Source organism: Ceratotherium simum, chromosome 5, assembly GCF_057802395.1.
Source record: "Ceratotherium simum simum isolate JZ-2026a chromosome 5, ASM5780239v1, whole genome shotgun sequence".
NCBI classification, from domain to species: domain Eukaryota; kingdom Metazoa; phylum Chordata; class Mammalia; order Perissodactyla; family Rhinocerotidae; genus Ceratotherium; species Ceratotherium simum.
In genome coordinates, this window is record NC_141904.1 from 50695746 (window position 1) to 50719986 (window position 24241).

At 39.0% G+C, this 24241-nt stretch overlaps 1 protein-coding gene across 1 annotated transcript in view; it reads left to right on the forward strand.

Annotated features, from left to right (window-relative positions):
• Positions 1-24241, forward strand: part of IHO1 (interactor of HORMAD1 1) — a 34176-nt gene that overhangs the window by 926 nt on the left and 9009 nt on the right. Inside the window, exons 2-5 of the mRNA XM_004419980.3 lie at positions 1686-1860; positions 3327-3490; positions 16935-16983; positions 17176-17263. Of these exons, the coding sequence (XP_004420037.1) occupies positions 1686-1860; positions 3327-3490; positions 16935-16983; positions 17176-17263 (476 nt within the window). The remainder of the gene's footprint in view (positions 1-1685; positions 1861-3326; positions 3491-16934; positions 16984-17175; positions 17264-24241) is intronic.

The following is a 24241-nucleotide window of genomic DNA, read 5'->3' on the forward strand; positions in this document are numbered from 1 at the left end:
GAGCAACGATTATGCAACCCATATTATAATATATGCGTGCAGCCCTTTGCCTTAGCTAATCTTAGAAAATGGTCATAATAATTGCTCTTCCCTGTGTTGAACTGTTAGAGTTTCTTTTTGTCTTATATTAATATATGATCATTCCTTTGGCTTAGAATATGTACTTATATGCTATCTAATTAAACCTAAATTTAACACTTGGAAAAGCATTTTTTTTTTGTGCGTGTTTTAATGAAAAGCATGTTTTCTCAGGTTACACAACAACATTAAGTAACACAAATTGTTACTGAGATGTCTTTCAAGTAAAAACTTGAAGACTACGTGTTTTACTTGTCTGCCCACTTATGTGCTGTCTCTGTAGTAGGCTCAGTACACTATGTTCAAGTGTGATTGTATCATTATCAATATCACTGTCCTCTTCATATGTGAGGCTTAAAGACTGGCGTAGATATCCATGGGAAGCAAGTTGAAGTCCACAGAGGGAATTTTTAAAAGCAAACAAGGATAAGATGCTAAAACTGTGAAAGGGAACAACACCTTGTTTCAAAAACAATTTTTAATGGATCCTTCTGTGCACAAATTTGAGTTGATCATATTCTTCAGTCTGCTTGAGCTGCCATAACAAAGTACCATAACCTGGATGGCTTAAATAACAGAAATTTATTTTCTTACAGTTCTGGAGATGGGAAGTCCTAGAACCATATGCCAGCATGTTCAGTTTCTGGTGAGGGCTCCCTTTCTGGCTTGCAGACAACTGCCTTCTCACTGTGTCCTCACATGTTGGAGAGAGGAAGAGAGAGGGCAAGCTCTCTGGTTTCTCTTCTTATAAGGACACTAATCCCATCAGGAGAGCCCCACCCTCATGACCTCATCTAAACGTAATTACCTCCCAAAGGCCTCATTTCCAAATACCATCACATTATGGATTAGGGCCTCAACATATGAATTTTGGGCGGACACAAACATTCAGTCCATAGCTAGGTCTATCTTGCGTTTGTTATATTATGGCTCCTTCTCTTCCTCCAATCCTGCTCCCTTCCTTCCCTGTAGGCACACACTCCAGGAGAGTTAATGTGTGTCCTTCCAATTCATCTTCTATACACTGTTACCTACCTGTTTGGTTTGTATGATGTAGGTTTAAAAGTTTACATAAATGATATGTGACAGAGCTCATTCAATTTTTACTTTTTTCCTGCACTCAAAATTATATTTTTTGAGACTTATTCATGTGGTTATATATAAATCTAGCTTATTGCTTCTGACTACCACATCAGTTATATGCATATACCATATTTTCACTTTTTATCCTATTCCTTGTCTTAGTGATGAACAGATTTAGCTTTTGAAAAGATGATGTTCTCTTAATCCCTAAAGATTTAATGAACTTTAATCTCCAAAATGATGGTATAGCCTACTGTGCTGTTGTATAAGGAATAATGGTGTTAGTCCTTAATGCTTGAATTTCCATCTGATTGTTTCCGGGTTGTTGTAATCAAAATGTCTGGCATTCAAAATTTTCTTGTGTTTCTTTGTAGGTAGTACTGGCAGTATGCAGGGGACTAGGAGGTCAGAACAAGCTAGCACTCTGCCCAGAATATTCTGAAATGAATAGTTGTAAATTATAATTTCATTTTTTCAGGATGTTTGTTCACTTGATATACTTTTCTTTTCTTGCTTAATTTCAGGAATGCTAAGTCATCTAACTGGAATAATAATCAGACTGATTACTCCAGTCCCAGTGATTCCCAGTTCCTCTTTGGGTCCCAGTTCTGTCCAGAAAGTTCAGACACTCTGTCAGCACCCTTGGACTTTGGTGTCCACTTGAGACATCCAAAACAATCACAACAGAATTCTCTGGATGTGAGTCTGATTTCCAGAATTTTTCTGCACACATTTCACAGTCATTCTGGAGATAAGCTTTAAAGAGGACTTATTCTATTGGATTGTGCTTTAGAATCGCACATCTCTAAGGATTAGTCTCCTAAATGGATTTGTATTCTCCTAAATTGATTGGTGACTCATTTGACTTGGTAGTCTGAAATGGAAAAAATATTTATATTTGCAGTTTCTTCTATTACTAAAGCTGTATAGAATAGTGCCAGTACCTTGACCACTCCTAGAGAGAGCCAAATATTGCATGACATTTTCTAAGACTAGTCATACTATTGTTTGTGAAAATTTCATAGGAAAAAAAGAACTTTAGAAAAATAGGAGTAAAGTAACATAAATTTTATTTTAGATAGACGTTTTTTCCTAAGAAACTTCAGGTGCTTTGTGGATTTTAGTTTACTATGCTACATTATCTCCTTGAAGAAGGAGATGAGGATTCTGAGGCCTAAGTTAATGAATAAGAGCCAGGATGAGGAGCACAGTCTCTTGAGTACTTGATTTTTTGAGACCAGCCTGTCTTCTTTTGTGAGTCAGAAATACTTTTATATATTTATTTATTTTGGTCTAGAACTAGATTTAACTTGTATATATACAGACACATCAAATAGGGACTTAAGGAGTAAGATTAGGTCAGTGTTTTAAGTTAGTAGACTATCCTGTAAGATAAGTATTTCTGTACAAAAATTGGTGCCCAGTGATATGAAGGATTAAAAGTACTCCCTGAATGTTTCAGAGTAAGTTTTGCCTCAGAATGCAGGAAATGGTTTACTATGTGCTGGTATGCCCAATGTCTAGTTCATGTCAAACTTATCAGCAATTCTAGTTTACCACCAGCTGAGCAACAGCAATTTAAGTTAAACTTATTAATATGAAAACTTTAATACATCATCTCAGAGAGAGCAAAAATAATTCTCTGTTTTGTTGCCTTTAAATTTATGCAATTGATTTTAAGCCATTTTAGCTGACATTTTATTTTTTTATTTTTTTAAAGATTTTATTTATTTATTATTTATTTTTCCCCCCAAAGCCCCAGTAGATGGTTGTATGTCATAGCTGCACATCCTTCTAGTTTCTGTACGTGGGACGCGGCCTCAGCATGGCCGGAGAAGCGGCGCGTCGATGCGCGCCTGGGATTCGAACCCGGGCCACCAGCAGTGGAGCGCGCGCACTTAACCGCTAAGCCACAGGGCCGGCCCTTAGCTGACATTTTAAATATCTCTGGGCTGGTAAGGCAGAAACTATATTAAAAAAAAAGAGTTGCTTTATTTTAATATAAGTTTCTGGTGTATATGAAATAAAAAGGAAATACTACATGCTATGTTGTTTTTTAGTATTATAGTTTGCACATAAATGTGACTCTGCATTGTATAGAAAATAGTGAATGCTATAAAAATTTTTATGTGTGAAATGCTATAATTTTTTTTTTCACTTAACAGAATGAACCTAGCATTTTCACAAAGTACCAGACAAAACCTCAACTGTTTGGAGGAGATAAAAAAGATGGAGGCTTCTTTCCTCTTCCTTTGTCAGCTGGAAAGTCAAAAAGTCTCTTGGAACAGTTTGAGGAGAAAAAGAAAAGGGCAAAAGACAAACGTGACAGGTATGCAAACCTTTCAAGTGGATGAGAGAGCTCCTATTTTCTGAGGAAAAGGGAAAATGGAACGTCAATAGTCAAATAATTCAATTTTAGCATTTGCCTTTACAGCTCATCTTGTAATTATTCTTTATTTGCTTTCTTGTCAATGTGACTTGTGGCATATTTGTTTTTTTTTTTTTTTAAAGATTTTATTTATTCATTTTTTTTCCCCCCAAAGCCCCAGTAGATAGTTGTATGCCATAGGTTCACATCCTTCTAGTTGCTGTACGTGGGACTCGGCCTCACGTTGGACGGAGAAGTGGTGCCTCAGGGCGCGCCCGGGATCCGAACCCGGGCCGCCAGCATCAGAGCGCGCGCACTTAACCGCTAAGCCACGGAGCCGGCCCCTTGTGGCATATTTGAATATGGCTGCCACAGTTTTGGCTTTTCTGAAAAGTAGGCCTTCTTAGAGAAATGCAATATTCAAGTAGTGTTTTGTTTATTCTGCCTAAAATTCTGCCCTTTAATTTAATTTGTTTTCTTTTCAAATCATCAGAATTAGGAAATTAGGTAACATTATTTGTTTTAGGGTCAAGAATATAGTACATGAATTCTTAAGTCGTAGTTCAGGCTGGTTTTCTCCCTTTGAAATGTTGATATTTTTTAAGATATATGCTAAATTTTATACATATTCTTATTAATTTTATATTTTTTAAGCAAATATGTGAGATAAATTAGAGCTGCTATATTATTTTGTAAATAAATAAATTGAAGTCACTGAGGAAATTAACTTGTTCATTTCTTGGTAGTAAGTTATTATCAGGGTAACTTCGTTGGGTATCACAGAAATCATAACACCCAAACAGAGATATACTTTATTATTTCTGTGACAGTGAAGATGTATTGTTTAGCATCACCACTAGTACTTTCATATTGAAAGAGCCAGAATTTCTTAAAGAATTCCTAGATTAGGTATCCTTTTTCTCTATACCTATTTCCCTTTAGTGTGAAAAGCAAAATGCTCTATTTGAAGTGTTTGATTCTGTTGATAAATAAACATTTCCCAGACTTTGACAGACCTCTTTCCCCTAGGAATCCAGACTCTAGGACCCTAGCGGTTTCTCAGAGCGCCCTAATGGCTGTGGTAGGGTACTACAGATGAGCAGACTGCCCTCACCCTCTTACTGTTTCAGATAATCAGTCTTAATTTTTTTGTTCTCTGGGCTTTTGGATTGTATTTTGTTTGATCAAGATTTTTGCAGCTAAAAAATTTTTTTTGAAACATTAAGTCCCTCTCAATATTTTCTTCCTTCCTTCCTTCCTATTTCATTTCCTTCTTTGTTTTTGTAGTGAAATGAGTTTCTCTTAACAATTATTTACAAGATGGAAAAAATATATAGTATTTATAGAGAGAGAAAAAATGATGGGGACTCTGAAGAATCTCTGTCCAGTAAAAAAAATTCAAGCTTAAGATATTGACTTGTATGATAGGTAGAAAATCATACTTTTAATAAATTCTGGCAAAAATGAAACACAAGAATTTAGATTCCTTGTTTTCTGTCAATAAGTGCTTGTCAGAAATGTGGCAAGAAGGAATGAGAAATTTTAAAATGAGAAAGAGAAAGCATACCACTGGAAATTTGCAAGCAGGAAAGTGATAAGGCATGGTACAGAGTTCAAACGTAAGAGACGTTCCGAACCCATAAAACATTGATTTACACAATAGAGACGTTCCGAACCCATAAAACATTGATTTACACAATAGTTTTGAAAGTGTATGTTTTCCCAAAGTTATAGAAACAAGATATGAGGTTAAGAAATCTCAAAAGAGGGCCGGCTCCGTGGCTTAGCGGTTGAGTGCGCGCGCTCTGATGCTGGCGGCCTGGGTTCGGATCCCGGGAGCGCCCCGAGGCACCACTTCTCCGTCCAACGTGAGGCCGAGTCCCACGTACAGCAACTAAAAGGATGTGAACCTATGACATACAACTGTCTGCTGGGGCTTTGGGGGGAAAAAAACTGAATAAATAAAATCTTTAAAAAAAAAAAAAAGAAATCTCAAAAGAATCCTTAATCATTCAGATTGCATTTGTTATGACTTTGATGAAAAGGAGAATATATTAACTCAACCAATCTGGGAAGAACAGAGAATGAAAAGAAATCAGAAATATCTCTTTTTTGTGCTTCTCTCTCCATCTATACCTCATTCTCTCCTACTAGAGAGCAGCTTCCTACTAACACAGAGGAAGAAACTCTCTTCCCTTAGTTCCAATTTGAAAATCCTAGTGAAGGCTTCTGATAGGCTTGCTTAAGTCATAGGGGTGAAGAGAGGGGAGTGTGACTGGAAGTCCTCACCAGAACCACTTTTTGGGTGCAGAAAGAAGCAGTTTCCCATTAGAGTAGGATGCTGGGCACACCAAACAATGGATGGCCATTACCCAGATTATGTTTTTTCCAGATTATTATTTTTTATCTGTAATATTTGAGAAAACAGATTACTCTCATAACTAATGAATAACCTAAGGACCACAAATAGATTATAAAAATAACTGTGTTCTTTTAACGATATTGATCATCATAGTGAAATTTGTTCATTCATTCACTCAATAGACACTGTGCTAGGCCAAGTACTACAAACTAGGGATCCCATGGGGAAATAATGGTACTTGTCTTTGAAGTTCTGTCTCGTTAGGGAAACAGACATGTGATGGATAAATTATACAACTGGGCCAGAGTTATTGGTTGTAAGCAACAGAAATAAGTTCATTTAAATGGAAAAGGAATTTATTAAAAGGATATTGGAACAGGTTCTGGTTTTAGGTAAGATGGACTAAGCGTACTCCATCCTATCTCTCCCACTGAATGCAACTAAAAGTCCTGGATAGAGTGCACGTAGCATCTGAGGACTCTGAAAAGTAAATGTAGCAGGTGGATTGAGGAAGGAAATCTGAACTCGAAGTATGAAAGTTCTGACTTTGAGCTTCCTGGGGTTTTCTTTGTTTGTTTTAATCAAAATTTAAGATATTTTCTCTGCAACAGACACTGAAAAGACAGGCTACAGACTGGGAAAAAATATTTGCAAACCACATTTCCAACAAAGGACTCACATCCAGAATATATAAAGAACATTTAAAACTCAACAACAAAAAACAAGCAACTCAATAAAAAATGGGAAAAGATTTCAACAGATACTTCATCAAAGAAAACATATGGATAGCAAATAAGTACATGAAAAGTTGCTCAACATCATTTTGGAAATACAAATTAAAATCACAATGAGATATTACTACACATCTATTAGCATGGCTAAAATTTAAACAAAACAAACAAAAACTGATAATACCAAGGGCTGGGCAAGAATATAGACCAACTAGAACTCTTGCTGGTGGAAATGCAAAATGATACAGCCACTGTGGGAAAATTTAACAGTTTCTGATAAAATTAAACATAATTTGGGACCGGCCCTGTGGCCTAGTGGTTAAGTTTGGCGCGCTCCGCTTTGGCGGTCCGAGTTCGGTTCTCGGGTGCAGACCTACACCACTCATCGGTGGCCATGCTGTGGCGGCAACCCACATACAAAATAGAGGAAGATTGGCACAGATGTTAGCTCAGGGTGAATCTTCCTCAGAAAAAAAAAAAATTAAACATAATTTTCTGTATGTCTTGCAATTCTACTCCTAGGCATTTACCCTAGATAAAGGAAAACTTATGTTTACACAAAAGCCTGTACAATAATGTTTATAGAAGCTTTGTTCATAATCACCAAAACCTGGACACAACCCAAATGTCCTTCAATATATGAGTGGATAAACAAACTATGGTATGTCCATACAATGGAATACTACTCAGAAATAAAAAGGAATGAACTAGTGATACACAACAACATGGATGAATCTCAAAAGCACTATGCTAAGTGAAAGAAATCAGTCCAAATATTACATATTATATGATTCCACTTATATGACATTCTGAGAAAGGCAAAACTATAAGGATGGGAAATAGATCAGTGATTACGAAGGGTTAGGGGTGTGGGCTGGGCTTCACCACAAAGGGACAGCCTGAAGGGTTTTTTTGGATACTGTCCTGTATCGTGATTGTGGTGATGGTTACATGAATATTAAATTTGTGTTAAAACTCATAGAACTGTGTACACACACAAGTTAATTTCACATGTTAATTTAAATTTTTTTAAATGTTAAAAAATGACTAAAGATATTGAGTGGCTCATTTTATTAGTTAGGATTATGTTCAACCACATATAACATATATATACTCATACTCATAATAACAGAATCTTTAAAAAAGGTAAATGTTTATTTTTCCTTAATGCAAAAATCATCCTGAAGTGTGTGGTCCAGGGCTGGAATGGTGGCTCCATGGTCCTCAAGGATCTGGCTCCTTCCATCGCTCTGGTCTGCCATCCCTAAGGTATGACCCCCACCCCACCCCGTCCTCACGGTGGTTGGTGGCTGCTGGAGTTCCAACTCTTACATCTGAATTCCAGACAGCTGATGGATGAATGAAGGAAGAACAGTATCTTCCTTTCCCTTTAGGACTCTTCTTGGAAGGTGCAAGCAACACTTCTGCTTACATTTCACACTAGCTAAAATTTACTCACGTGGCCACACCTAGCTGCAAGGTAATCTAGGAATGTCATCTATCTGGGTGGCAGTGCATCCAGGGGAAAAGAAAAATCAAGTTTCTGATTTCCAAGGAAGAAAAATGAAGCCACTTTAATTTTCTGCCACAATTTTGCCAATTGCCAAGGGCTACCCACCATGGACAAGTCCCCAAACCAAGTCTCAAAATTAGTCCAGTGTAGATTCTGCTGTCCACTACCCCCTACCCAGAGTACACTAGACCCTTCCCTGCACTGTAGCCAGTGTAGTCCTGAATACTTTTCCCAGTCCTCTGGAGCTCCATCTTCCTACTACTCTAGCCACAGCCACCAGAGAGAGAGCTCATGGTCTTTTTCTCTTGACTCCCAATCTGGCAAGGCATGTGTGAGAGGAAAGCCTAGGGTTCAGGAGAGGCTAAGAAAGCAAGCCCCTGGCACTCTTAGCCTCTAGAAGAGGAAAGAGGCTCTGCTTTCCCCCCAAATCCCTAACCTGAGGAACTCCTCAAACAGAAAAGAGGATCAGATGCAGAACAGCCTAAAATAAAGACTCTAGACTTCCCACTCTAAGTACAGAGTTGTAAATGCTGTAGTAGATGCTTTAGGAGCCTTGAGGACAGATTCCCAGCTCTGACTGGGGGTGTCAAGAAGGACTCCATCCAAGAGAACACATCTAAACTGAGTGGGAATTTTAGGCAGAGATCTTGGGTCTGTCAGATTCTCAAGTCTGCCTCTGAATCAGCTTACTCTGTGAACCACCACTAACACTGTTTTATATAACTCGGCTCTATTTTTGTGTATTTTTAAAAATAAAAATGAGATTGTTTCCTATGAACTATTTTGCAATCTGCTTTTTAAATTTAACAATATTTAATGATTATGTTTCTATTTCATCTACAAAATCATTTTTTAATATAATTTTATTTATTTATTTTCCCCCAAAGCCCCAGTAGATAGTTGTATGTCATAGCTGCACATCCTTCTAGTTGCTGTACCTGGTACGCGGCCTCAGCATGGCTGGAGAAGCGGTGCATCGGTGCGCGTCCGGGATTCGAACCCGGGCCGCCAGTAGCGGAGCGCGCACACTTAACCGCTAAGCCACGGGGCCGGCCCTACAAAATCATTTCTAATGGTTGCATTGTACTCTATTGTATGGATCTTTCAGGGGGTTATGTTTTAAATATTTAATACAGCTTGAGAGAGTGTCAAGAATACACAATGGGGAAAGGATAATCTTTTCAACAAATGGTGTTGGGAAAGCTGGATCCATACGCAAAAAAATGAAAAAGGGTCCTTATCTTATACCATACATAAAAATCAACTCAAAATGGATAAAGACTTAAACATAAGACTTGAAATCATAGAACTCCTAGAAGAAAACATGGGAGAAAGCTTCTTAAGGCCTTGGCAATGATTGCTTGGTTATGACACCAAAATGAAAGGTGTCCTATCTTTTGTTGCCTGTTGACACCAGGCAACAAAAGCAAAAATGGACAAGTGGGATTACATCAAACTAAAAAGTTTCTGCACAGCAAAGGAAACAATCAACAAAATGAAAAGCAACCTATGGAAAGAAAGAAAATACTTGCAAACCCTATATCTGATAAAGGGTTAATATCTAAAATATATAAGGAGGGCCGGCCCCGTGGCTTAGCGGTTAAGTGCGTGCCCTCCGCTGCTGGCAGCCCGGGTTCGGATCCCGGGCGCACACCGACGCACTGCTTCTCCGGCCATGCTGAGGCTGCGTCCCACATACAGCAACTAGGAGGATGTGCAGTTATGACATACAACTATCTACTGGGGCTTTGGGGGGAAAAATAAATAAATAAAATTAAAAAAGTAAAATAAAATATATAAGGAATTCCTACAACTCAATAGCAAAAAAACAAATAGACTGATTAAAAGATGGGCAAAGGAACTGAATGGACATTTCTCCGAAGAAGACATACAAATGGCCAACAGGTATATGAAAAGGTGCTCAACATTACTAATCATCAGGAAAGTGCAAATTAGGTCCACAATGAGATATCATTTCACACCTGTCAGGATGGCTATTATAAAAAAAAAGATAAGTGTTGGCAAGGATGTGGAGAAAAGGGAACTCCTGTATACTGTTTGGTGGGAATGTAAATTGGTGCAGCCACTATGGAAAACAATATGGAGGTTCCTCAAAAAATTAAAAATAGAACTACCATATGATCCAGCAATCCCACTTCTAAGTATATATCCAAAGGATTTGAAATCCGCATCTCGAAGTGATATCTGCACTCTGATGTTTATTGCAGCATTGTTTACAATAGCCAAGATATGGAAGTAGTCTAAATGTCCATCAGTGGATGAATGGATAAAGAAAATATGGTATATACGTACAGTGGAATAATCTTCAGCCTTAAAAAAGGAACTCTTGCCAATTGTGACAAGATAGATGAACCTGGAGAACATTATGCTAAATGAAATAAGCCAGACACAGAAGGATAAATACTACATGATACCACTTATATGAGGAATGTAAAATAGTCAAACTCGTAGAAGCAGAGAGGAGAATGGTGGTTGCTGGGGGTTTAGGGGTGGGGGAAATGGGGAGGTATTAGTCAAAGGGTACAAGGTTTCAGTTTATACAAGATGAATAAATCCTAGAGCTCTACTGTACAGCATAGTGCCTGTAGTTAATAGTACTGTATACTTTAAAATGTGCTAAGAGGGTAGATCTATGTTAAGTCTTCTTATTACACACACACAAAATAATGATAATAATAAAGAAGGTGGGAGGAAACTTTTGGAAGTGATGGATATGTTTATGGCATAGATTTCAGTGATGGTTTCATGGTTGTATACTTATCTCCAAACTTATATATATTAAATATGTGCAGCTTTTTGTGTGTCAATCATACTTTAATAAAGTGATTAAAAAATTAAACAGAGCTCGGGGCCAGCCCCATGGTGTAGTGGTTAAATTTGGCACACTCCACTTCGGCAGCCCAGGTTCGCGGGTTCGGATCCCGGGCACAGACCTACACCACTCGTCAACCATGCTGAGGCGGCAATCCACATACAAAATAGAGGAAGATTGGCATGGATGTTAGCTCAGGGTGAATCCTCCTCACCAAAAAAAAAAAAAAAAAGTACTGTTCTGAGTACTGACCACTCAGAACAGATGCTGACTACAAGCAATTGGCACAGCTATGTCCTCATGCAATGTTGCTGTCAGCTCTGCATGTACTATAATTTACATAAACACATTATTACTATTGGACATGTCAATAAACAGGAGATTGGATTCAATAAACTTTGATAAATTTTTTTAATAAAGAGGATCACTCCATTAATTTGAGTGGATTTTTAAACCACATTCAAAAACACCAACTAGAATGTTAATTCCCTACAAATAAGGACTTAAATTTTTTCACTCCATATCACCAAAGGTTATAACCAAGGACTTGTCACAAAAGTTGGGGTCAGTAAGTAGCTGTTGAGTAAATAAATGGATTTTCAAAGCAAAATAGTTCATCAACACAGGGCAGTACAGAACTTACTTCTTTTCTTAAAAATAGTTGTTGTTTTTTTTAATACAGATGAACAGAATTTCCTAATCGACTTTTTCTAGAGAAGAGATTAGGTCATAGTTGACTCTATGGACTTGTACATCATATCTGGGTGGCTGAGAAATCCCTGTTTTTAAGCATCTTATTTTATTTTGATAAAGAATATTAAAAATGGCATTCAAACGAATGGTAGATTTTTATGAAGGTCCAATTATCAAGCTTTTAATGTTTTTACTCTGTCTATTAAACATCTTTTGGGTAAATCAGAATTTGACGTTTCAATTCAGACAAGGTGTAATCAAGGATTAATAAATGGTTAACATAACAGGGGAGCTATCATTTATACATAAAAAATTTTAATAGAACTTTATATACAAAAGGCATTCAATTTGTGTGATATAATTTAATGTTGGGAATATTGGTACCCACATGTGCTAATAAGGGAGTGAGGTCATGAGAATAAAGAATCATTCCTAACTGGTAGTATAATATAGTAGAGGCTTTCATGGGCAGTACTTTGGTAGCATTGTTAGACTTTAGACATCTTTAAAATTGTCTTTTTGAATTTTATGTGTTTTTTTCAATCAAGTTGTTACATGTACATAGTGTTTTAAAAATACAATTAAGATTATAGTGAAAAACAGCGGGCCTATCTTGCGATTCCTTTTTCCTTTATGCAACTAACTTGCAACCCTTTTAGCTATGCCAATACTTACTTCCATATATCTTATGGCATATGTTAGATGGCTTATAGTCATTTCTTGATTTTTTCAGCTTCAGAGAATGACTTTCTACCCTAGAATAAGAATTTACTTCTCTACCTCCTCCCTACCCCAAACATCATAAACTTCTCATCTTCTATCATCCCAGTATAGCTTTGTGAATATTTTTAGTTGAATCAGTTTTCAATCTTTACATCCTTATCACTTTGTAACCATTATAAATAGCCTAGAAAAATTATATCTACTAACTATATTTTGCTAAGGTTAAAAATTGCCTTGTTTTCTCTTTTGTTTAGTTTTCTATGTAGGAATCACAGTCCATTCTCGAATTCTGCAGAAAACTGAAAAAGCTCCTTGTTATATATTCAAACACATCAGAAATTCTTTCAGGGTTGGCCTGTGGCATAGTGGTTGAGTCCGGCATGCTCCACTTCAGCAGCCTGGGTTTGCGGGTTCAGATCCTGGGCATGACCTACACCACTCATCAAGCCATGCTATGGCGGCAACCCACACACAAAATAGAAGAAGATTGGCACAGATTTTAGCTCAGGGCCAATCTTCCTTAAGCAAAAAAAAAGAGGAAGACTGGTAACAGTTGTTAGCTCAGAGCAAATCTTCCTCACCAAAAAAAAAGAAAAGAAATTCTTTTGGTGTCATTTTCTTCTCAGAGTCATCCTTCCTAATTCCAATCTGAACTTGGTACAGCTGTCAACCTAAATCCTCCCTTTGCCATTGTCCTGGGCATTCCTACCTCCTCTCTCCTGTGTTGGATTCTCTGTTACTCAGATCCTGTGTCTTCTTCTTTCTTGATTTACTCCTTGGATTTGGTGGAGCATATATTCCAGAAACTTCCAGACAGTAGGTGCGTCACACCTAAACAATTTTTTGAGACTTCGTGTATCTGAAATTCTCTATTTTCTTCTCACACTTGATTGCAAATTAAGCTGGACATAGAATTCTAGGTTGGAAATTATTTTTCCTCAAAATTTCTAAAGCATTGCACATTGCCTTATTGCTTTCTGTGTTGCTTTTTTTTTTTTTTTTTTTGCTGAGGAAGATTTTCCCTGAGCTAACATCTGTGCCAATCTCCCTCTACCTTATATGTGGGTCACTGCCACAGCATGGCTGACAAGTGGTGTAGGTCTGCACCCGGGATTTGAACCCGGGCCGCCAAAGTGGAGCGTGCCAAACTCAACCACTATGCCACAGGGCTGGCCCCTCTGTGTTGCTTTTAAGAGGTCTGATCCCATCCTGATTCCTGATCCTGTGTACGTCACTTGCTTTTTTCTTTCTGGAAGTTTTTAGGATCTTCACTTTATCCATAATGTTTTGAAATTTTACCATAATGTGCTTTGATGCACTGTGTCATTAATTCCTGGGCATTGGATATTTCCTTTTGACCATAAACTTGTGTCTTTCGGTTCTGGAAATTTTTCTTTTATTATATCTTTGAAAATCTTCTCTCTATTTTCACTCTTCCTCTTTTCTGGATCTCCAATTTGGGATATGTGTTGCATCTCCTGCATTGATCCTCTCTCTATATATATACTTTTTACTATTTATCTATTTTCTTTTTATCTTTAGCTTTTGATCTATTTTCTATGATATTTCCTTAACTATATCTACTTAATTGCTTCATCTTCTATTTTTAATTTCTGGGTACCCTTTCTTATTTTCTGCTTTTATAATTTAATAGCATTCTGTTCTTAACATCCTTAATTCATTAACTCTTTTTCATTTTTAATATTTTTATTGTTTTCAGGAAAGGTCCCAATCTCTTTCATAAAAAGCATATGGTTTGTAGATTCTCGAATGATTCTATTAAATTCTCCTTTTAGGAAGAACATAGTTAAAATGTCCATGATACCTAAAGCAATCTACAGATTCAATGCAATCCCAATCATAATCCCAAGGATATTCTTCATGGAAATAGAACAAAGAATACTAACATTCATATGGGGCAACAAAAGACCCCGAATAGCTAAAACAATCCTGAAAAAGAAGAACAAGGCTTGAGGCATCACAATCCCTGATTTCAAAACATACTACAAAGCAATAGTAGTTAAAATAGCAATGGTACTGGTCCAAAAACAGACACACAGATCCATGGAACAGAATTGAAAGTCCAGAAATAAAACCTCGTATCTACGGGCAGCTAATCTTTGACAAAGGAGCTAAGGACATACAGTGGAGAAAGGAAAGTCTCTTCAATAAATGGTGCTGGGAAAACTGGACAGCCACTTGCAAAAGAATGAAAGTAGAGCATCTTCTTTCACCATACACAAAAATTAGCTCAAAATGGATCAAAGACCTGAAGGTGAGTCCTGAAACTATACAACTCCTGGAGGAAAATATAGGTAGTACACTACTCGTCATCAGCCATAAGGGATCTTTTTGAATTCCTTGTCTACTCAGACAAGGGAAACAAAAGAAAAAATAAACAAGTGGGACTTCATCAGATTAAAGAGCTTCTACAAGGCAAATGAAACCAGGATCAAAATGAATAGGGAACCCACCAGCTGGGAAAAAGTATTTGCAAACCATGTATCTGACAAGGGATTAATCTCCATAATATATAAAGAACACACACAAGTGAACAACAAAAAAACAAACAACTCAATCAAAAAATGGGCAGAGGAAATGAACAGACACTTCTCCAAAGAAGATATACAGATGGCCAATAGGCACATGAAAAGATGCTCAACATCACTAATCATCAGGGAAATGCAAATCAAAACCCCACTAAGATATCATCTTATACCCATTAGAATGGCTATAATCACCAAGACAAAAAACAACAAATGCTGGAGAGACTGTGGAGAAATGGGAGCCCTAATCCACTGCTGGTGGGAATGCAAACTGGTGCAACCTCTATGGAAAACAGTATGGAGATTCGTCAAAAAATTAAAAATAGAAATACCTTATGATCCAGCTATCCCACTACTGGGTATCTACCCAACGAACCTGAAATCAACAATCCAAAGAGGCTTATGCACCCCTATGTTCATCGCAGCATTATTCACTATAGCCAAGACATGGAAGCAACCCAAGTGTCCCTCAACTGATGATTGGATAAAGAAGATGTGATATATATATACCATGGAATACTAGGCAGCCATAAAAAAAGACAAAATCGTCCCATTTGCAACAATATGGATGGACCTGGAGGGTATTATGTTAAGTGATATAAGCCAGAAAGAGAAAGACAAACAGTGCCTGATTTCACTCATATGTGGAAGATAAAGCAACACACGGACAGATAGAACTGTTTGGTGGTTACCAGGGGCTAGGGGGTAGGGGTGGGCACAAGGGGTAGAGAGATGCACTTATATGGTGACTGACAAACAATAATGTACAACAAAAATTTCACACACACACAAAAAATTCTCCTTTTAAAGACAGTCTGGGAAGCATCCAAAAGACTTGGTATGAAGAGTTGTCCTATTCAGGTTCAAAAACTGATATTTGCATTTGTATTGTATAGATTAGAGAAACCAAATCTGTAAAAATTTTTAATGACAATCTATGTCTGAATCCTTTCAAAAGCGAGATATTTATTTGAGGAATAATTGTGATAGTTTCTTTTTCATTAGAAATTAACATTGCTCCCCAAATTTTGTCTCTATACTACCTCATTCTTACAGTCAAAGTAATAGTCATTAGACTAAGAGGTGTCCAGGAATTTTGGACTACCAGAAAGAAGTCACTATCTTCTGAAGCTATTGTTGCCATAAAAACGAAAGCTTGTCTGTTGTAGTATAGTAACCACTTGAGTTGCTAAAATTTAACCTCATTTAAGATATATATGTTGGCCGGCCCTGTGGCTTAGCGGTTAAGTGCGTGCGCTCCGCTGCTGGCAGCCCGGGTTCGGATCCCGGGCGCGCACCGACGTACCGCTTCTCCGGCCATGTTGGGGCCGCGTCCCACATACAGCAACTGGAAGGATGTGCAACTATGACATACAACTATCTACTGGGGCTTTGGGGGGAAAATAAATAAATAAATAAAATTAAAAAAAAAAAGATATATGTAGAGTGAAGTTGAAAGAGAAGAAAGTAGTTTGCCTTGGAAACAGTCATGAAAAGTCTACATTCTCCTTTTTTCCAACCTTAGTGAAGGTTTCTCATGGTTGAGTCTCCAACTCTGATCAAGCACTGTTTTGATGCTACACTAGGTGGAGGCCTGCTGTGTTCATGGAATCAATTCTTTTCTTTTTTTTTTTTTTTGTGAGGAAGATCAGCCCTGAGCTAACATCCATGCTAATCCTCCTCTTTTTGCTGAGGAAGACCGGCCCTGAGCTAACATCTATTGCCAATCCTCCTCCTTTTTTTTTCCCTTTTTCTCCCCAAAGCCTCAGTAGATAGTTGTATGTCATAGTTGCACATCCTTCTAGTTGCTGTATGTGGGACGCTGCCTCAGCATGGCCAGACAAGTGATGCGTTGGTGCGCGCCCGGGATCTGGCCCTGGGCTGCCAGTAGCGGAGCGTGTGCACTTAACCGCTAAGCCACGGGGGAGCCCCTGGAATCAATTCTATTACATATTGGTTCAATATTTCACAAAGATTTATTCTCTTTTTTCTCTCCTATTCTAGTGAGACTCTATACAACTTCATTTCTCATACCAAAGAAAGCATTCACAGGGTAAGTATAGCTACATTTCAAGGAATTAAAACATTGTACATTTTAAGAAGTTTAACAATTATATTGTATTGACTTTAATTCATGTAGAATAGCAATATTTTAACTACCCTTTTTTATCATTAATGAAAATTCTCCAAGTTAGTAAAATAAGGCAACAGTCTGTGCATTCCTTCTTAATTTGGGGTTTCTTAGTTGCAGACATCTGTGGAAAAGTCTGAGGAACATCTCAGTTCAAGAAGCCAGTCTATTTTGGATTCTTTGGAGACTGTGGCCAAGACATGTGAGTGTCTTGTGTTTGCGATTATCAGCAGAGGGCACTGGCGAGCAGTGAATGTGAACTTTCTGACCCTAATCTGGTGTTAAGAGAGGTTCGGGGATTCGATCGGAGATGTAAAAGACACTTTCCACTCCAAACAAATGGACCGAAGGTATATTTTATTATATAGAGGATAGTAAAGGCGACAGTCTGCAAACAGATCCAAATAGGTCAAATATTAAGAGGGAAAAAAAACATCAGCCTGACTGGAAAGGGAAAACACCCACATCGGCTGAAGAGAAATGACACAAATCAACCGGAAAGAGAACACATCAAATCAATTACTTCATATCAAATCAATTACTTCACATCAAATCAGTTACTCACAACATCCACGCCCCACTGCCGGGAGAGCCCTGTCGATCGACGCGGCTGGGCAAGGATCACACGTCCTGGGCAAGGTGTCCCTTCCACAGGTGGAACTCTCACCGGGGCTCAGTTTCCAGCAGTTTTTATACCATACGTAATTTTCAGAGTAAGCAACTACAGAGTTTGCAGAGCAAGCATTTAGTGTTCCCATGCACAAAATGGTTATCAGTGGCGTACGTGCACTGAGCCCCATGGCTAACGTCCCAGCCCAGTAATTGTGTACGTGCATTGTTCTCTTTGGTTATCGTCTCAGCCCGGCACAGATGGCCAGTCCATTCCGGGCTATGACGCTCCAAGAGCCTTGAAATGTTACAACTTGCAACTCTCTCCGTGGGAGAAAGGCCAGTTCCCGGAAAAAGGCCAGTTCCCACCACACAGAAAGCAGCTTTGTATTTCTTTTTGTGCTGGTGGCTGTAGGTCAATGGAGCGGCCAAACATGGCTGTACTCATGTCAAGACATATTCGGCCGTGGCCGTCTCCATTAACCATAAGACACCATATGCACAGACAATGAACTTCGTACACAAGTACATAAGGCACATCCAAGAATCCAAAATCCAATGACTACAATAATTATAAAACTATCTCACAATAAAGGACCCAAACCCCAAGGCAACCAATCAAATAACCCCTTAGAATATGAAATGTTATTAACTTGATCTTGCAAATCATGTACAGCATCAAAGATAACATTAGATAAGATAACACTTAGGCCTAACAAATTAGCTTGCAGAAGTCCAGACCAGCCCCCATCACAGAGGGTAGCAGAAGGCAGGGTAATAGAGAAATTATAACTAGTTCTCCGTGACTGGTCAGATATAGGCTTATACTGAGAGATTGCTTGATGTTTCTGAGACCAAATTTCTCGGCCATTCATAGTCCAGGTTATAGGTCCCACTGGTGTAGAGCAGTTGGTCCAGCAGTGCAGGGTCAAAGGTCGTCCTACGGAGACATTAGTTGGTGTGTAGGTCTGCAGCAGACATGGAAGTGCAGCACAGCATAGTGAACACAGCAGGAGTATCTATTCACGCAAAGAAACAGAATTTTTAGGAACATGATATAACTGTTTATTTCCTGGATACATAACTATGAGTGTTGCAGTGGGCCCTTGGGCCACTACTTCTGCGGCACGGGGAGCCGCATTGGGTGGATGTGTCACCCACACTTTTGCTCCAGGTTTCCATCCATCTGTAGACCCAAATCCTTGCATTCCTCTTTTAGTTAATTCACTTGGAGGTTGTCCTTGTGACACATTTGGAGTCAAGAGGGGAAGCACCAATAATTGTCCCACTCGTTCCCCAGACTCTACAGTTAGTACTGTGTCACTACCATTATATAATATAAATTTTATTTCTCCTTGGTAATCTGGATCAATGACTCCTCCCAGTACATTAATACCTTTTGCTGCCAGTCCAGAGCGTCCTTTTAACAAACCAAAGGTATTTTTGGGAAACTGTACCCCTATCCCAGTAGGGACTATAGACTGCTTCTTAGGGGGCAATTGAATAGAATGAACAGTAGATAAATCTAATCCAGCCGCTTCGGCTGTGGCACGAAAAGGCGGTTTAGCAGACTGAGTCAGGAGCCAATAGGTTAAGGTCATAAACTCATGGGTGGCGGCTGCCACTTCTGTAATCTTTGCTGGTAACAACCTTGACAGAGGAGTCTCATTAGGGCCTAGTGGCCTGTTATTTAACATATTTAGAGCAGTACTTAGATGGTTGTGCCACCCCTTTAATGAGCCATGACCGAGTTTCCTCAATTGTTGTTTAAGCAATCCATTCATTCATTCTATGAGGCCTGCAGCTTGGGGGTAATAAGGTATATGATAAATCCATTCTATATAATTTTCCTTGGTATAGGTTTGAATCAACTTACCTGTAGAGTGGGAACCGTTGTCACTCTGAATTTGCCTTGGTGTTCCATAATATAACTTGATTATATCTAATAATTTTATGGCACTCTGTTGGGTGGCCACTTTAGCTGGCATAGCCAATAAATAACCAGAATATGTATCAACAGCAGTGCAGGCATAAGTATATCCACAAGAATTTGGCAATGGTCCAATAAAATCTATTTGCCAGGCATGGGCGGGAAATAATCCCTTTTGGATATGACCTTGGTAGGGGTGTGGAACTCCCCGTTTATTTAACTGTTGGCATAACTGACATTGTTGTACTGCAGTGGCAATATCATCATGGGTGACAAGGATTCCCCTTTGTTGTGCCCACCTGTATGAAGCTTGTTCTCCCAAGTGTCCACTCTTTTCGTGGACCCATTGTGCTAAGCCTGGGTTGTGCGTTGCACGAATCTGCACCAGCTGATTAGCATGAGAATTATGCTTTCGTTCTGCAGAAATTAAAGAACTGTGAGCATCAACATGAAATACAGTAACAATAGTGTTTTGACACCATAACCATATGTCTTCCCATAATTTCTTTCCCCATATTTCTTTATCATTAATTTTCCAATCATGTTTTTTCCATTGTGGCATCCACGTTGCCAAACCTTGTGCCACTGCCCACAAATCAGTATATATATGACATTGTTGCCTCTGTTCTTGTTGAAGTGCCTGATACACCGCATAGAGTTCAGCATATTGGCTACTCATATTATCTCCGGTGGTGACAATTGTTTGTTGGGTGGATGGGTTATAGGCAACTGCTTTCCATTTCTGTGAGCTCGATATCATTTTGGCAGAACCATCCGTAAACCAGGTATGTTTTTGTTGTTCTTCAGTCAATTGATCATATGAGACACCCCATTTAACAGGAGATTCTGTTATATCAGTCTTGGGTGACACAGTTGGCTCACTGCTATATTGAGACACTTGTTCATGCAATAGAGACAACCCCTTTGGGCCAGGTTTGGCCCGGTCTTGAATATACCATTTCCATTTGATGATATTAAATTCTTGTGCATGTCCAATTTTATGAGTAACAGGCGTGCTATGAATCCATTGCATGATGGGTATTTGGGGTCGCATAATTACCTCATGTCCCAGGGTAAGGCTTTCTGAGTCTATTAGAGCCCAATAGCAGGCTAACAACTGTTTTTCAAAAGGACTATATCTTTCACTGGAACAGGGAAGCTTGCGACTCCAAAATCCCAGAGGATAACGTCGGGCACCTTGTTTTTGCCATAAACTCCAGCTGGCATACTGATCAATGACATCTACCTGTAACTCAATGGGTCCCGGTTTAATTGGCCTTAGATCTAAAGCAGTCTGAATAGCATGCTTGGCTGCTTCAAAAGCTTCTTTTTGTTCCATTCCCCATTCAAATTCATATTTTTTCCTGGTAACTTTATATAAAGGTGCAAGGAGCCGACTTAAATGTGGAATATGTGCCCTCCAAAATCCAAATAATCCAATAAATTTTTGTGCTTCCTTTTTGTTGTGGGGTGCTGCAAAACCTAATATCTTTTGTCTAGCTTTAGGTAAAATTTCTTGTTTTCCATTATTCCAAAGTATTCCCAAAAATTTAACACTTGAAATCGGGCCCTGAATTTTAGCTGGATTAGTTTTCCATCCATCCTCCTCAAGTGTGTCCATTACTTTTTCTAACTGTTGTTGTACTCTTTCTTCTTCATTTCCTTGGATCATAATATCATGTATATAATGTACTATTTGGACATCATCAGAAGCAGGTACCTTTGCCAAGGTTTCAGCAACCTGTCGATGGCAGATAGTGGGACTATGCACATATCCCTGAGGAAGTCTTGTAAAGGTATATTGTTGTCCCAGCCATGTGAAAGCAAACTGTTCTTGGACACTTTTAGGTATAGGTATGGTGAAAAAGGCATTAGCCAAGTCTATGACTGCATACCAAGTGCCTGGATAACATTGCACTTTTTCTATAAGAGTAATCAAATCAGGGACGGCTGCTTGAATAGCCGGAGTCACTTTGTTTAGCTCTCTATAATCTACAGTCATTCTCCATGTCCCATCACCTTTTTTAACAGGCCAGATAGGATTATTCCAGGCTGTAGTTACTCTGCGAAGGACTTTGACAGCCAAATAATCTTCTATGGTCTCAGATATTTCTTGTTGTCCTCCAGGGATGCGATACTGTCTTTGATTGATCACTTGCGTGGCAGGTGGAATTTCTACTTCATGATGCAAACATCCCACAATTACAGCATTAATATGGAAAGACAAAGCTCTAATAGCAAACTAGTATTGTCCATCAGCCAAATTTAATGTCAATCCTTTTAGAATATCAATCCCAATTATATATTCTGGTATTGGCACAATCATAACTAGATATGTGCACTGGGGTAGTTGCCCAATTTGCATAGAAAAATTAGTGGTAACTGCCTGGATTTCTTTTCCTCCCAATCCAGTTATCAGAATTGATGTACCTTGAAACTTAGTTGGATTCCCATAGATAAGGGTGGCCTCTGCCCCTGTATCTACAAGTGCCTTCACACTAGTTGTAGATCCATTCTTCCAAAATATTTTAATTGGTACATGTGGTCTAATATCTTTTCTTATAGTGGCACTAATCGATACAGAGGTTTGGCCTTCCCCTCAATCACGTAAGTCAGCAAGAAGAGGATCCGAGGGAGGAGGCAGTGCACTAGGTGCAGTAGGCACTGGGTTGGAAGCATTCTCTATACTGTCCCTTCTATTCACTTGTTTTACATTCAGCCCTTTTTCTTTATATAGTTTCCATAATTCTTTAGTGTCAACTCCATCAATCTGGTCTTTGGGTACTCCTGCCCGGAGTAGGGCCAAAAACATACCACCTCGAGTCATTTTATCCTTTTTAAGGAATGTTTCTCTTTTTTCGCTTCCTGGAGAGTTTTCAGTTGTCTGCCAGTCTCCCAAGTCTGCTAGCTGCATAATCTTATCTGCAAGTGTTGATATAGGGTTTTCAGTTTCATTCATGAGAAGGGTTGTAATTATTTGTTTGTATGCCGGAGGTGCAGTTTTTATCAACTTGTTTCGCACCTGGACACTTAAAGTCATTTCATTTAAAGCTTCACCACACCCCAGAAACACAGCCCGTTTCATGGTTTCTTCTCTCATCTTTTGGACACAATCTTTTAAAGTATACCATGGTCTATTAGTGTCTGGCCACATATCATCCGTGGGGTATTTATCTTGAGCTCCTTTTACTGCAAGAGCCAATAAAGTTGTACCACCAGTGTCTTGTCCACGATCATTTGGGGGGTGAGCATTCATGCTCCAATCTCTGAAAGCTCCCCGTATTACTGGATCATTGGACAAAATTACAAATTTAAAAGCATCTCCTGCATCCAGATTAATTCCTGTAGCGCCCATATCATATAGGCGAACAAGCCAAGTTATAATGGCTTCTCCAGGCTTTTGTGTAGCCCGGGTTAAAATATCAGAAATTTCTTGTTGGTTAAAATCCTCAATCACATCTTTCCTTACAGAATGATTACCATCCATTTCCATCCGCCGACGGCGAAGAGGACGTGCCTCTGTGCGTTTGGGCGGTTTTTCCTCTTCCTCATAATCAGTTTCAGAATCATCATCCCAGATATCACCATCCCATGTGTCCGGGTCCCACTTAGGACCAGCCGATGCTATGGCCATATGAACTTTTCGTTCATTTACCTTTCCTCTCCTCTTTCTATATTTATATTTGGCAACTCTTACAGCAGCCTTTTCTGCTATAGCTTGGTAGTTACGAGCCTGATCTCCCAGTGCATGATATTGACATTGAATCATAGCCAAGCAAGACTGCAAATCTAAATTTTCTTTTTCCAAGAGTGCCTTCTCTTTCTGTATCTTATCCCTATCTTCTATAGCCCGGTGATAAGCAGTCAACAAACACCAACCTCGCCGTGCCAAAAAAGAAACATCATCTTTCGCTGTCCTTACCACTGTCTGCAAAGCTTTGGTCACATCCAACGGTTCAAATCGTCGCAGACGAGCATCCCAAGCTTCACATAACCCTGACCTACGAGCCCACTCCCCAGCCAGAGTGCAAAAGGGAGGGTCCTCCCATCCTGGAATTTCTTCCACCTTGGCTTCAGTTACCTTTCGTTTGAATAGGAAAGGCATCTCCTTAATCGAATCCTGCTCACAGCGCCAATTATGTTAAGAGAGGTTCGGGGATTCGATCGGAGATGTAAAAGACACTTTCCACTCCAAACAAATGGACCGAAGGTATATTTTATTATATAGAGGATAGTAAAGGCAACAGTCTGCAAACAGATCCAAATAGATCAAATATTAAGAGGGAAAAAAAACATCAGCCCGACTGGAAAGGGAAAACACCCACATCAGCTGAAGAGAAATGACACAAATCAACCGGAAAGAGAAACACCAGGTTGACCGAAAAGAGAACACATCAAATCAATTACTTCATATCAAATCAATTACTTCACATCAAATCAGTTACTCACAACATCCACGCCCCACTGCCGGGAGAGCCCTGTCAATCGACGCGGCTGGGCAAGGATCACACGTCCTGGGCAAGGTGTCCCTTCCACAGGTGGAACTCTCACCGGGGCTCAGTTTCCAGCAGTTTTTATACCATCAGTAATTTTCAGAGTAAGCAATTACAGAGTTTGCAGAGCAAGCATTTAGTGTTTCCA